The following is a 16,165-nucleotide window of genomic DNA, read 5'->3' on the forward strand; positions in this document are numbered from 1 at the left end:
TCACGCCACATCCGACGGAGTTTTTGTGGACCCTGCATCTGAGAAACTCTTCCAAGCAGTGGCTTCACGGATTGAAGAACGGGAGACGCAACTAACCTAGGAGTCTCCCGATGGATTACCCGTCACATTGTCCACCGAAGACGCCGACAGAATCTTCGAAGAGGTACAACTTAAAATTTTTGTTTACATTATTTTTAATATTTTAACATAATTAACTATATTAATATATGTTTTAATTTTATAGGTGGCTCGTAAAAAGAAGGGACGGATAGTCGGTATAGGCTCTGTTAACGAAGTTGCAAGGGCAACTTCGTCATACACTTCGAAACGGGATGAGGAGACTTCTCAGATGAAAGCTCGAATGGATAGCCAGCAGGTTCGTTTAGACTCTCTTGAGGATTTGCTAGATGTGATGGTCGTGGGAAACCCGGTTATGCAGAGAATGTTGAGTGAGAGACGAACCGCTCTTGGGTTGAACATTAAAATTAAGATTAAATAAACAATTTTGTTTACTTTAAATTATATTTAAGAATAAATATAAGATAGATTTTTATCTATTTTTGGATCAAATATATTAAATAAATTTGTATAAAATTAATTAAAATAAAATTTGTATAATTATCAAAAATTATAAAAAGTATTTCTAAATTTTAGATATATAAATGAAGATAAGAATATTACGATTAAAAATTAATGATTTTTTAAAATATGGAAACATTGATCAGCAATAAAATTATATAATTATAGAAAATATAAATAAATAATATTTCAAAATTTGTAAATTATTAATATATTTCTGTTATTATATTATTTAATATAATATTTGAATAAATTTACTTTAATGATGATGTATAATTTACTACCATATTCTAAATATTTACTAAAGATAAAAATAAACATTAAATGTAATTGTCCATGTCACGTTTTGACATAAGCTATGTCATAATTTCTAGTATGTCATATCACATTTATTTAGTGAAAATGATTGTTCAGAAAACATGTGTCAAAATCATTTTGCAAATAATATCAAAAAGATATTTTATGTGTTTTTTTTTTCAAATTGATCAATCAAAAATATCTTTAATAAAATCTTAAATTTAAAAATTTCTATCGTATATTTAGTAAATAAATATATTCTCAAATATTATTCTTAAATTTATATTATTAAATAACCAAAATTTTATCAAATAAATTATGATAAAATAGTAATCAATCATCCTATAAATTATAATAAAGTAATAATATTATATTGTTACAGATATACTGTTTAAGTTCTTTTACCATTGGAAATGCTAGACCATTGTAGAAAACGATGAAAGAGACAAAGTACTTGATTATAATGTACATGTTAAATCAGCTATACAAGAAAATATCATATGCTTAAAAAATCATATGCTTAAAAAATCATATGCTTAATTATCTGTTTAATTGCTTCTTATGAACAGATAGAGAAAATATCATATGCTTAAATATCTGTTTAAATTGCTGCTGATGTACAGATAGAGAAACAAAATATATTGTTTACAATAGAACCTAATTGTGGCCTTGTCTTTTTGAATGTTATGTACCGATTTTATACAAATAAAAATTAATAGAAAAAAACTTTTTTTTCATATATCCTCTATCATCCCGGATTATTTGAATAGTCGACATTTGTTTCTGCTACTGGCTACCTTAAAAGCTGTTGTACTTGCAATGATATTGTATGACACATCATGTGTCCAATTCGTTTGATAATCTCTCGCATAACTGCACCAACTCAAAAGCGATAAGTTGTTTTAGGTCAATATTGGAAAAATATATATACAAAGAGACCAAATAATAGTTACATGAATTTATTAATACCTGATTATATAGACATGAATCGCCATGTGATTTTCTCAGTTCAACCACATTCAGCAAAGGGATTATCTCGAAAACCTCAGCCGTTACTGATAACCCGCCTTGCCCTTTCCCAGTACTCTCTTCTTGGATTGCTTTTAACTGAAGCAACATCACTTCGCAGCTTTAGAAACCACTAAAAGTCTATACATCATCTCAAGTTTTTTTTTTGGCTAAAATTTGTACATCACCTCAAGTTGCAGTTAAAGAAAAAGCTAGACATTTCAAGTAGTAGATAAGAGCAAAAGGAGATGTCACCATTGTGTGCTTCTTTTGTACACAGAAACCCATCTCCATTAGGACTGTTTTGATTTTGTCCAACACATCTACGACTGGCTTATTTGTCGTGAATCTTATCTGCGTCTCTGACACGTTCTGAACCAGTGCATAAAGATATACACGTTTATTGTGAAGCAAAGAATAGTCTTAATGCATAGCAAACGAAGAAAAGAAGGTATCGTTACCTCTGTCTCAAACAAACCGGAGAGGTCAAGAAACAATGACATTCCGATCAACTGAAAGGCATTGATGACGGTTGGTGAATCAGAGGTCTTCTCTTCTTCATATACCTTAATCATAATAACCAAAGAGACAAGACTCTGATCAAAGCAATGCACTTGGTATAAGAACCAGGATAAGAGGCAACATAGTCTTACATCTTGGATTGAGATTGCATCGTCTTCATCATGGCAATTGGACGAAGTACTGTAGTCATGCTTGAACCAGTCATTGGCCTTAATACCTGCGATTGTTATCCTCGTCATTGGATTTGGATCAAGCATTCTCTTGATCATGGTTTTAGCACCCGGTGATATCCATCTAGGTATTGGGGGGTCCCCTTTGACTATCTGGAATGGCAGTAGCGCTTTTTGTTATGTTTCTTCAAACATAAACTAAACTATAGAAAGAAAAAAAAACAGTACCTTCCGGCAAATAGCCGCCAGGTTTGTATCATCAAAAGGGAGACATCCCGTAAGAATAGCATACAAGATTACTCCACATGACCATATATCCGATGCAGCACCATCATAGCCCTTGTTGACTAAAACCTCAGGAGCGACATAGTTAGGACTTCCACAGGCTGTATGTAGCAACCCATCTTCCTAGAATGTCAAACCCGAAAAATGTTGGGACATATGTACGTTTTTTGCTGATGTATATATGTTCAGGCTATTTGGAAAATACCCTAAAATGCTGAGGCAGAGCACTAAGGCCAAAGTCAGTGATCTTAATGTGACCCTTTGCATCAAGAAGAACATTCTCTAGCTATGTACAGAAAGTGACATTGGCATAAAAAAAATGTGGGACATATTACAGGAAACGTTTTATGTTCTTGATGGGTCAGGAAAACGTGTACACACAACAGACCTTGAGATCCCTGTGGAAAACGCCTTTGTAATGACAATAGTTGAGTCCATCAATTAACTGCTGAAACATTTTTCTTCCTTCTCTCTCCGAAATCTTTCCTTCGCAGACCTAAGAGAAATCGGAGCATGTCTTTAGAAACCAACTTTTTGGCTAACTAACAAAATTGTCACCGTAGCAATACATGAATCTTACAATTCTGTCAAATAAGTCTCCTCCAGTGACATATTCAAGGACCATGTAAATGTTGGTTTTGCTAGCTAAGACCTGCAAGTCGACAATAAATAATTGGCTTATCAATGATATAAAATAGAGAAGCTTAGGTATTTAAAATAAAATTCGAGACCATAAGTTAGAAAAATATCAGAGAAGCTCCCATCTTCAAGCAAAAACATAGACCAAGTCTTTTTTTTTTTTTTTTTTTTTGAACACATCATAGACCAAGTCTATTAATTCAACGTTAAGAACCAACTATTTTGGTTGCTTGCAAGAAAATTAATCTTTAACTCAAATTTATTTGGTCATCAAAATTAGAAGTCATCAAGATACTAAAAGTACAAAAATGATTTAATTATATGTTAAGCGTGGCCTTTATAACAACATTAATGAAAACATTCAGGAGGGGAAGTAGCAAGGTAGGTTCGCCAAACAATAGGAATAAATTATTTCATATTTAATATTTAAAAAAAAACAAAATATTGTGAGTTTATATCATAATTTTAAAATAACAAATTAAAAATAAATAAAAAATCTAGTTGCAAAAATGAAAAAAAAAATTAAATTTTTTTTTAACACCGTCAGCAAAACACTAAACCCTAAACTCTAAATCGTAAACCCTAAACCCTTGAATACATCCTAAACCTTGGGTGAACCATGAACTCTTGGATAAATTCTAAATCCACAAATCAAAAATACTAAACAATAAATCTTAAAAATCTAAAATCAAAGGGTTTAAGAGTTAGGATTAAGTGTTTAGTGTTTTTAAGATTTAGTGTTTATTGCTTTTGATTTAGGGTTTAGGATTTATCCAAAATTTATGGTTTTTCCAAGAGTTTGGGGTTTACCCAAAGATTTAGGATTTAGGATTTATGGTTTATTGTTTTGCTTACAGCGTTAAAAATGTTCTTAAAATTTTTCTTCTTTTTGTAACTAGTATTATTTTTTATTTATATTTTAAAAAGAAAAAAAATCATGATATATATTGAAAATACATAGTTTTCTTTTTTAAAAAATATTGAATATGAAATAAATAACTTCTATTGGTTGGTGAACATACATATCAGGGGTGAATCTACTAATAACGAAGGGGACTTTTGTTCGCAAGTTCTGTTCAAAAGCAACAAATAAAGTTCAATTGCATCAAAAAAACAAACAAAGTTTAATGTCTTTTTGTCAAAACTCTCTAGTTAATAAGAAATAAAATAATAATGGAGGGGCCGAAAATTTGGTCGGTACACCCCATACATTGTTTTCAAATAATACAGAAAACAATTGATATAAATGTTGGATCGAATTGGGATCAGACAATTCTCTCCAATAGCCGTTTTTAAATTTTTGGCACAAAAATAGCTTTAAAAATAATCAAAATAGTCTTTTTTATTTTAAAAATTTTAATATTTATTTTTCATTTTTTTTTAAATTTGAAACCCTATCCCAAAACTCAACTCATTAACTCTAAACCCTGAATCTAGATTAGTTAATCATAGGATAAATATACATTTTTACCCTTTAAAAAACTTATTTTGATCATTTTTTTTCATTAATGACTATTTTTGTGACAAATACTTAAAAAAAGTTATTTTAGAAAAAAATTTATTGAAAGATTTCCTTAAACAGTTTCTAAAATTATTTATACCATCAAAGAGATTCAACCACGAGAATTCAAGATTTCCATAAAAATCCTGCAACAATTACTTCATGAAGTGTTAGTTATTTTTGTGTCAGTAATGAAATTGTAATACGACATTTGAATGTTGATAAGATTTTTGTTTAAACTAACTCTGTGTCTAAATAGAATTTATGGATCTCAACTATATATATTAAAAACTACTTCATGTTATCTGGTAATGTTTGGATTTTTTTTTTGGTTTTTATTGTCTGAATTAAGAATCGTGAACATGATGACATTGTCGATATTAAAAAATGGGACCGACCCCAGAATTGAAATTGTCATCAAATCCATGGCCATTAATGGGGGAAACAATATTTAATTTTTTAAAAATATATAAAAGTTAAGCGTGTCTATTTAACAACGTGAAGAGAAGATTAAGAAATTAGAAAAGAACTAAAATTAAGAAAAAAACAACTAACCAAGATATTTTAGAAAGCAAACAAAATAAAAAGGTTTCACAGGTTTGTTTAATCCCCGTTAATCATCGTCAAAACATTCTCTAATATTTTGACGAACTTATACCCAGATAATAGAATCATGGTTTCCTTAAGCTGTAATAGAGAATCTTTACGTTATCATCTTTTCCGTGACAAAGAACACAATCACAAGTATCCAAGTTTCTCCAGTAAAATGATTGCAAAGTAGTTAATTACCTCATGTAATCTGACAATGTTGGGATGCTTCAACACTTTGAGTGTGCGGATCTCTCTCTTAATCTATCAAAATTGATTTTTGTAAGCCTTGGAATTCACCTTTCAATAATTCTAAAGAAGAAAAGAAGAGATGGAAAATGGAACAACCTGCAAGGAGACGTTAAGACGAGAGATACGAGACTTGTCGATGATTTTGACGGCGAAAGATTGTCCTGAAACAGTATCTCTGGCGAGTTTGACATTCGCAGAGTTTCCTTCACCAAGCGTCCTCCCAAGCTCGTATTTTCCAACACGCATTTCCTTCGTCACCATCCAAGAATCTAAACCAATCGGTCGCTGTACAATTTCTCTCGATAGATTGAGCAAACGAGGATGAGATTGAGCTATGAATCTGTGGATATGTATGAGACTTTGAGGAGAAGAAATAAAAAAACACACGCCACTTCCTTTTTGCTTCCTCCTTCACCCTTCTTCTATGCAATTCTTCTATTGGATTATGTATTCTCTTTTTCTCTCTTGGTAATCCGTGATTAACTAAAAAGGAAACTTCTATAATAATTTCCTTGTAAACAGAATAAATTATTAATGTTGTTGTTTTCTTATTATATGCTGTCTTATCTACTCCACGACCATTCCACTCTGTTCACAAATTCACAATGCAACGTGTAATAATGTTTATAACAATTTTAAAAAAAATACATTTATAACAAATTTTTTATAAAACATATTTTCTCTATAGGACGATTCAAACACCTCACGGATAAAATCGTATTTATTACCACATCATATTATTGTATGCATCAATGCATGACTATTCGTGTTTTATAATAATAATATATGTTTTTATCTAAATAAGCATATGCTCACGACACCATTAACCCTCGAAAAAAGACACCATAATAGCCGATAAGCTGGCATGTAATACTCAAAATCTGTTTTCTGCTATGGTTTATGTTGATTCAGTTTTTTAGGCTAACAGATTTATAATCTGTTTAGGTTACTAGCCTTTTGTTGTAAAAAAATAAGGGGGATTTGCCAAATATGACTCAAAACTTGATTTTAAATACAAAACTGTATCTAAACTTGAATCAAATAGAAAACTAACCTAAAAGTCTTGTGAAATTACAGCAAGCCCCTTCTGACCAAACAAAAAAACAGAACTCAATTTTACGAATATAGCTCTGGAAAATCGTCTGAATCTTATGAGATATTGTAAGTCGTCAAGACGATTTTCAAGTAAGTCTTCTGGTGTAGTTGATCTTAAAAATAATTTATAAAAATTTTAAAAAATATTTTGACAAGTGAAAAATTAAGATCATGTAATTATAAACATTTTCGAGTGATATAAATTAAGATATACTCCCTATGTTTTTTTTTATTGTAAATAGTTTACGTAAAATTTGTTTGTTTCAAAATATAAGTAGTTTTAATAATTTTAAGTAACTTTTACTTTTATTGCGTATAATGTTACCAATCAAACAATATATACTTATTTATGATTAGTTTAACTACACCTAATTTATATTTCAAATGCTACTTTTGGAAAAATTAATAACTTTCTTAATATTTGTGCATTCATCTTAAACTACTTACAATAAAAAACAGAGGGAGTAATAAAATTGAATAGTTTTCAACATAGATGAGGAAAAGTAGTTAGTCATGATATTCTTTACCTTAGGGTTTGACAACATATGTTGTTGTATTGTATGTATTTTTAGGGTTAGATTTTGTAAAGCTTAAATGTTTTTTTGAAAAATTAAAATCTTACCTATATGTGTTTATTTCTGTGTATAGTAAACATATTTTAAGTTTAATTTGATTTTATGAAGTGTTTTGTTAGTTAATTTAGTTTAGGGTCTAGACGGCTAACAAGTAAGTCGTCTGGCGATTAGAAGACTTCTATGAAAGTCTTCTAACTCCAGCTAAAAATATTTTTGTTTCCCGCAAAAAATATTGAAGTCTTCTGGGTGACTTACAAGTAAGTCGTCTAGTAAGTCTTCTGATCGAAAATATTTAACTTATTGAAATTTTTGTCTCCATATATAAAGAAAAATTTACACAGTGTCTCTCCTCCTCTCAAGTGGCTGCAACAAAAATGGTATTTTCCTCATTCTAAATCTGTCTCATCTCTCTCTAATCTCTTTGAACTTATAAACATCCAACTTTATATCAATTTATTGTTTTTGTTTCATGTCTTTCTCACTAATTTATCTTGTTTTGCAGGTTTTTCATCACATGGTTCTCATATTCCAATCATTTAAAGGCAGATCTATTAATTTTAAATATGTATTTTTGTGTGTTCTATAAAGGTAGATCTATCTAATCTTCCAGTCATTTTCTCTGTTTGTAAGCCATTTGAACGTTTTTGGATATGCAGCGTTTTCAGATCTGGATTTGGATATGCAGGTTTTTCTGATTTGGAAGACTTCTGGGCTAGAATACTTTCAGACGACTTCTAGGAAGTCTTACAGACGACTTCCAGGAGGTCTTCTGACGGAGTCTTCTCTGATGTCTCCCTTTCATAATAGATCTGAGTGTTTTGGTAAGTTTTTATGTCTGATTTTTCTTCATTTGGTAACCTCTTGTTTCATAAAGTTCATACTATTTCCCAAATTAAAACTCTCCAAACCCACTATAATCTCTTTGACTTGAAAAGACTAAACTTTATATGAATTTTTCATTTTTGTCTCATGTCTTTCTTACTAATCTATCTTTCTGTTGCATGTTTTTAATCAGATGATTCTCATCTTCCACTTGGATATGTACTTTGTGTGTTCTAGAAAAGTATATCTATCTAATTTTCCATTCATTTTCTCTGTTTTAAAGTCATTTGAACGTTTTTTGATATTATATGCAGGTTATTTCAGATCTGGGTTTGATATACATGTTTTTCAGATCTGGATCAGACTTTAGAAGACCTATGGGAAGTCTTCTCGGAAGTCTTCCAAAATATAATGCGCTAGAAGACTTCCAGAAAGTCTTCCAGACGACTTCAAAGAAGTCGTCCAGACGACTTCCAGGTAGTCTTCTGATGGGGTCTTCTTCCATATCAAGTGGAGTCTAAGCTCACTACAAGAAAACATAAGTTTAACGACGGCGGTTTTCCTCGTGAGTTCGTCGTACAAGAGAGTTTACGAGGAATAAGCGAGGAATCACATTTCGTCGTTATACGTTCATCGTAACACATATTTTCTCGCTAATTCGTCGTAAACTAGCGAGGAAAATATTTCGTCGTAAAGAAGAAAACAAATCGTCATAAAAACCACGTAGATAGTCCACGTAAGAATGTCGCTAGTATTCCTCGTAAATACCACGAAAATGATTCCTCGTAAACGACACGTAAATATCGTGAAAGTATTTCTCGTATAATTGACGTAATTACCATGAAAATATTTCCTCGTAATATTCACGTAAATACCTTGAAATTATTTCCTCGTAAAATACTCGTTTAACATTTCTCATGATTTCCTCGTAAACTTTCAACATAAATAAGTCATAGATTAGCTACGAATCTACTTCGTTGTATTATTTTACATAATTTAAAAATATAATTAAAAAATATTAAAAAATATTTAATTTATTAATAAAATTAAAATTTAAAAAAAAATACGCAAATATTTTATATATAAATATTCTTATACGGAATAATATTCTTATTGCGAAGGAAATGTTTTATGGTTTGCATACTAATAAGTCCTGTCAAAATAAGTTTATGGTAATTAAAACGGATATGAGTAAGGCATATGATCGGATAGAGTGGAATTTTATTGAGGCTCTCATTCACAAAATGGATTTTGATCCTCATTGGATCAAATTAATGCGAAGGTATATATCTTCAGTTCAATATAGAGTACTTCTCAATGGGCAGCCACATGGTCTTATAACCCCTCAGCGGGGATTACGTCAAGGAGATCCATTATCTCCTTACTTATTTATTATGTGTTCTGAGGCTTTAAATTCAAATATAAAAAAGGCAGAACGGATGAAGCAATTAACTGGTATGAAGGTAGCTAGAGCGTGTCCAGCAATTTCTCATCTGCTTTTTGCAGATGATTGTCTGTTCTTTTGTAACTTAATGATATATATTTCGTGCAGTTAGGTATACATTAGTTTAGATTTTCAGGTTATATATACAAAAGATAATTATTCATCATTTTTTATACATAAAAATGGTAGCTGCTATGTAAAGCATTGACCATCATGGCATCATATGGTTAACCATCCAAATTAAACTAATGTATACCTAACTGCACAAAATATATATTATGCATGGGTATCTCGCAACTTAATGATTTTATGTAATTAACATTACGAGGGTGTATACAACCGAGAGTTTTGAGTGATTTGTATTAAAATAAAAAATTCACTGTTATTCAAACATGAACTTTAAAAACTCATTTAAAATCTATTAAGATATCAAATCGTATCTTGTCATATTGTATATTCTGATATTGTATGTACTACATATTGACTTAGTTGTAACATTCCTTATATGTTGGGAAGCTAGGTTATAAAACGTGTAATATATAAACATGTCGATTGACCTCAAAGTAAATACAAGAGAAACATTCACCACTGAGAAATTCTTTTGACAATGTATCAGAGCAGTAATATGATTCTTCTAATCAAATTCTAAAGTTGTTTTCTCTATCAGTACTGCATGATGGGAAGTAACGACGGCAAGAACGATGATTCTGGTATGAGCTATGCGACTAAGACTCAAATCGGAGGGAAGCAGAGTGTTGAGACCTGAGACCCAGAGACTGACCATATCACCCTACGACTTGTCATCAAGTGACAATCCTGGTTCTTTGATATCCCAACCGCTACTTAACAAGACAAACTACAATGAGTGGTCTGGAAATCTTTGTATGGCACTCAAGGCAAGGAAGAAAGTTGGGCTTGTGGACGGGTCTATTCCAAAGCATGGTGATGACTCTGAAGATGTGGAGGATTAGTAGATAAATAACGCGCTGGTGGTGTCCTGGATCAAACTCACAATCGCAGAGATGGTACATTCGAATCTGTCTCATCTAGAGATTACGAGCTATTACTGGGAACATAATCTTCATCGAAATTTGGTGAAGAATTGTCAACGAATTCAAAGAATCAAAGTGAAACTAGCGACCTGTCGACAACAAGGTTTGTCGATAGAAGAATACTACGGAAAGCTGATGCAGTTGTGGACATCCCTGTCTGAATTTAGGCAATCTAAAACCTGCAACTGTCCAGTTGGGATCAATATAGAGAAAGAATGTGAAGAGGATAGGCTTCATGAGTTCTTGCAATGGCTTGACAAGGCATTGTGTGGTTCTGTAAAATCAAGCCTACTTTCTAAAGATCCTTTGCCTACTCTGGATGAAGCTTACATTAATGTGTTGCTTCAGGATGTAGATGTGAAACATACCTCTTGTGTCCGGCACAATAAGAATGACACAATGGCGTACTCAGTCAGAACGTATCAGAATGGAGGGATGACTCGTTCCTTTCCTTGACGAGAAGAACGAGCAAAGATGGTTTGCTCCACTGTGAAAGAAAGGGGCACCTATCTTATGGCTGCTGTCGCACACTCGAGTACCCTGAGTGGTATGGAGATCGACCAAATGCACGTCAGTCTACTGGTCGTGGACATGGAACTGGATAAACACAGGTTAGGAATGATCCACCAAGAGTGAATGTAGTGCATACCTCTGTTCCAGCAGAAGCAATGCAGTCATCAAACGCGATAACAGAGCAAGATCGCGTGGGCATAACTGGGTTGAGTGACAAGCAGTGGCATACACTGGTGAATATGTTGAATGAGAAGAAACCTCAACATCACTGACTGGTATGTTTTTCTTAAACTCTTGGATAGTTGATGAGACTTTCTTATCATGTGGTTTAAGATAAACCACTGGGATACGTGTTTATATACCAAATTGGCGAGTCTAGTAATGGAATAATCATTTTCTTGTATGTTGATGACATGTTGATCTTTGGCACTAGTCCCAGACAAGTAGAGCTTACAAAATTACTATTGTTATTATGTTTGTACTGAAAAAAATAGGGGAGGTGGATGTGATTCTTGAAATTTGAATTACACATGCAAGAAAAGACTATCTTTGACACAATTTCATTATACTGAGAAAGTTTTAAGAAGTTCAATTTGGAGATTGTTCTCCAATGATCACTCCCATGGATACGAATGTGAAGCTTGTGTCTTATACTTGACAACTGATATCACAACTCAAGTACTTAAATGGAACCATAAATTATGGTTTGTCATACGTCAGATTTCCTTCACTGGTACAAGGATAATCAGATGCAAGTTTGGTTACCAACCTAGAAGACCATTTTTTTTTACAAGTGGTTGAGTGTTTTGCTTGGGGAAGTGCCATTTCATGGGTTTTCATGAAGGAGACTTTCATGAAAAAATTAACTATTTAATAAGAATTTGTAGCATTAGCATATGCCGATAAATAGGCATACTGGCTAAGGATTTTATTTTAAGAGATTATGTTGTGGTCAAAATATTAGATCACCAGTTTCCATATATTTTTATAGTGAAGAAATCTTGGTTAAGGTTTATAAACAAGTGTATAATGGTAAGTCGAAACACATGGGCATCAAGTATAGGCAATATGTGAGTTGATCACTCATAGAGTAATTACCATAAAGTTTTTTGGTCTGAAAAATATGTAGCATGTCATTTGACGAAATGATTAACTATAGACTTGGTAGTTGAGTATGTTAAAGGGATGAGTTTAAAGCCCATTCAAAATCTTTAACTGTGAGATATCCAATCACCCTATAATACAACATTAGAGGCTGAATTTAATGTGGATAACCTATATTTAAAGATTGAAGCACATGTTCATATCATCATATATGGTATGTGCTTGAACCTACAAGAAATAATAGGTTGAGATGTTATTTTTAATAGATACTTTGAAAAAATGAATCAGGTGCATGATTTGAAAGTAGTGTGGAAACACATGTGTGCATACATTCATGAATGGATAGGGACACATTGCTTATAATAGTGTTAGGTAAACACGTATAGTAGTGTGGAAACACATGTGTGTATTATCTTCATGTGCCCAAGATGGATTGATGGATTCAATCTGTAGGGCATCCTAATTCTCGGGAATTTTGAATGTTTAATACACTACGATGAAAATTCAATTCTTTGAACATTTTCATTTATGTATGAATTTTATATATGTGTTATTATTTAATGAATCTATGTTTACATTTAAATGGGGGTGGATTGTTGGATATTTAGGTGATACCTTGCAACCATTAAAGTGAAGCATTACAATTGTTTTGATAAATAATTGTAACTATTTGTGATGTGTAAGTATTAGAAATGAACCGTTGAAACCTCTGTTGATAAACCATTTCAACCGTTGATGATTAAAACCTTTGGTAATGAACCATTGGGTCTTTTGACTTCCCATTGCAATTGTTGGTTAATAGTTGTAACTCTTTGCTAACCATTGCAAGTGCTAACCATTACAAACCGTAGTACTCTATATAAGATCAAATGATAACTTATACTAACTGAACAAGAGAAAATTAGAGACTAATTGTTAGTTAGAGAAATAGAGAGATTCATTGTTCAAAGATCATCAAAAATACTTGAAGAAACATATATAAACATTAAACCTCTATTTTTTATTCTTGTATCTTAGAATAGAACAAGAATGAGACTTTGATTGTTTTATCCTACAAAGATATTTTGTGTAACCTAAGGCTTGGAATATGGTCGAAATATTGTTTGAAGAAAGTAACTTTGTGCACGATTCAATAGTTATCTAACTTTTATAGTTCACACACATCGGAGTTGCTAACCCAATTAACCAAAATGGGGTTCATTCTCAAGCATCAGAAATTCATCAAATGCACCTCACCACAAATCCTTTACCGGTTCCGCACGCTCCATTTGATTTTGTCTTCTTGAAAGTAAAAAACGAGAACCTTAAAGCTTTATCAATGTCTGGCACTTGGGAAGTTATTATCAGTCATCACCAAATTCTCAAGTAATGGACTTACTCTGTTTGGTTCAAAGGAAGAGTACCCAAACATGCTTTGAGAGTGTGGTTTGTGGGAGAACTATGTGTTAGAGTGCGTACGGAGTATGTATGAGCATAGAGTAAAGAACATATACTATACTCGTACTCCCATACTTTCAAAATTGTTTTGTCTCGGCATTAAGAAACAAACTCTTATAGCCTTAGGAAGTAAACGACTTAGGGAAGACAATGCCTCATCGAAATCGTCCAACGAAAAATGATAATTTAAGACTCGTCTAAACTGTCTAGCAACTCTTAATGCAGTCGTGCATTTGGACAAACCCTATACGAACATCAGACTAATAACAAAACAGTTAACCAAACCTTAAGTCATAAAACTTATTTGACTTGACGAAATAAGTTGTATAACCAAAATAAATAAAAAAATCAAAAATCAATTTAGATATTTCCAAACAAAAAAGTGTCACTCCCAATTTCCGTAGAGCCAAATGATTTACAGGGAAACATCAAAAAGTTTTGCAAAATTATTTCGCAGAAAAACAAGATCAGCAATGTCTGGAACATCGAGCATAAACAAGAGAAAAACCTTCTCCTCAACAGTGGACCAGATATCATCATCAGTTTATGAAGCCATTTTGCTAATCGATCCCACAAACATCACGAGTAACAAAATTTCATTACATATACTAGGAATGTTTCTCGTAAAACCTGCGATAACTTTCATAGAAACTTAATGAGAGAGACAAAAATACTTTTAGGAAAAATCAGAATCAAAAGAAAATTGTTTCTCGTAAAATCTGCGGTTAAAACACAACCTTTATGTATCTCGACAAAGCTTCTCTACACAGTGTTCATAAAGGCCTAACATTCTCAACTCAAACTCTTTGACCCTTGGACAATTACTCCTTCTGTAAAGCTCAAACCAATTGTGGGTACATCCTTTAGGAAAATTTCAAACTAACATGACTTTAACGCTAACAAAAAAATGGCATGGTCTAACCCACAACATATAGTGCCTCCAACATATGGCTAAACACAGCCCTCAGTCAATCTAAAACACTTCGGCTACAATACATAACCTATATGAAAGGTTTTTTGTAAAACATCTTATGAAACGGTTCTCGTATAACTTATACAAATCGCCTCTCACAAACTAAGAAAATCATCTTTCTTGGATTAGTTACAAGATTTAATTGATATAAATCAAAGGATTTGATTTTCCATTGATTTATAACAAGATAGCCAATTACTACTTCGATAGGAGACGCCATAAGAATTTGAGCGGAAGGAAGAAAATCGACAGAAAAAGGATACCAACAAAAAAAGAGAAGATAACCCAGAGAATAAGAGAAAACGGAAAAACAAAGAATACAAAGTGACCACACTTTGGAGCACGCAAACTAAGAAACAAAATGATTATTAACAACAAAGTGATTCGTATTCCAACAAGAATATATCGACCCCCAAACTGAACATCAATCAATTCTTGTAATTAAACCAAAAAATCAAAATCTCAAACTGGGTTTTCAAATTCATAAACAACTGGTCTCAGATAACACCACCCAAATCGAAAAAAATACCCAACATATCCGACAACTTGAGACACACCGGACTCCAGGGGGCTATTTTTGGAGGCGGTTTTCACCTCACTACTAAAGGCCCGACAAAGAGACAATAAAAAATATCATACTTTTAAACGAATTAATCTTTTTCAGAAAAAAAATTGATGATATGTGAAATGTACTAATCATAGCAGAAAGAATAAGCATTTACAAAAGAATAAATAGCCTAAAGATGAAAAAATACAGGGGAAAAGATGATTGGTAAGAAAAAAATTTTGTTACCAATTGTTGGGGAAAAATACTCCGGTATCATTTCCTCCAGCCTCAAAGCAGGACCCAGACCCTCGGGTCCCCGATAAGGGAACGCTCCAGGTCCCCGCTAGAAGGAACCACGAGTTCGGTCCCTTGAACCGAGCTCCCTTCCAATAAATGGAAAATTTATGATATGGAGAACCTTCCATATTTCTGAATATGGAAAAGTTTAACCTAAGGAAACCGACTCCTAGACGGCTATATAAGGACTACTAAAACTCTAAAGCAAAGGATCGACTCCCCCAAGACTTAGAGACTAGAAATAGACGGCTAGAACTAGGGTTCTTACTGAATACTTTGTAACCTCTCTTGTTCTTGTTTGTCTGATTAATAATACGTCTCTTCAAGCCTGTTCTCGCTAAATCCTCACGAAATACATATAAACTATCAGCTTATCCATCGTTCCGTAGTACTCACAAAGAGCCTACACAAAAATCCCCTAACAGTTTGGCGCTAGAAGGAGGGGAGTAATCTAACTACGTGATG

At 32.5% G+C, this 16,165-nt stretch overlaps 1 protein-coding gene across 3 annotated transcripts; it reads right to left on the minus strand.

Moving 5' to 3' along the window:
* Positions 1-1,472: 1,472 nt before the first annotated feature.
* LOC106292719 (CBL-interacting serine/threonine-protein kinase 17-like) lies at positions 1,473-6,364 on the minus strand. Of its 3 annotated transcripts, XM_013728361.1 has the most exons (11): positions 5,938-6,364; positions 5,791-5,853; positions 3,442-3,513; positions 3,250-3,357; positions 3,067-3,147; positions 2,805-2,984; positions 2,538-2,729; positions 2,346-2,450; positions 2,140-2,256; positions 1,846-1,983; positions 1,473-1,749 (listed from the first exon to the last, which is right to left on the minus strand). In XM_013728361.1, exons 1-11 carry the CDS (start codon positions 6,100-6,102, stop codon positions 1,714-1,716), a joined length of 1,257 nt encoding a protein of 418 aa, XP_013583815.1. In that variant the 5' UTR covers positions 6,103-6,364; the 3' UTR covers positions 1,473-1,713. The 3 variants fall into 3 exon arrangements, with proteins under 3 accessions (XP_013583815.1, XP_013583816.1, XP_013583817.1); XM_013728362.1 differs by lacking the exon at positions 3,067-3,147; XM_013728363.1 differs by lacking the exon at positions 1,473-1,749 and having other exon boundaries at positions 2,073-2,256.
* Between the last annotated feature and the right edge of the window lie 9,801 nt (positions 6,365-16,165).

This window comes from Brassica oleracea, chromosome C5 (assembly GCF_000695525.1).
Source record: "Brassica oleracea var. oleracea cultivar TO1000 chromosome C5, BOL, whole genome shotgun sequence".
NCBI classification, from domain to species: domain Eukaryota; kingdom Viridiplantae; phylum Streptophyta; class Magnoliopsida; order Brassicales; family Brassicaceae; genus Brassica; species Brassica oleracea.

Bases quoted from the DNA above. Each gene is read 5' to 3' on its own strand.
- LOC106292719 (XM_013728361.1), bottom strand. From the start codon at position 6,102: ATGGTGACGAAGGAAATGCGTGTTGGAAAATACGAGCTTGGGAGGACG. The intron at 5,854-5,937 runs GTTGTTCCATTT...CAATTTTGATAG, and splicing joins GTCTTAACGTCTCCTTGCAG to ATTAAGAGAGAGATCCGCAC. The intron at 3,358-3,441 runs GTAAGATTCATG...GATTTCTCTTAG, and splicing joins GAGACTTATTTGACAGAATT to GTCTGCGAAGGAAAGATTTC.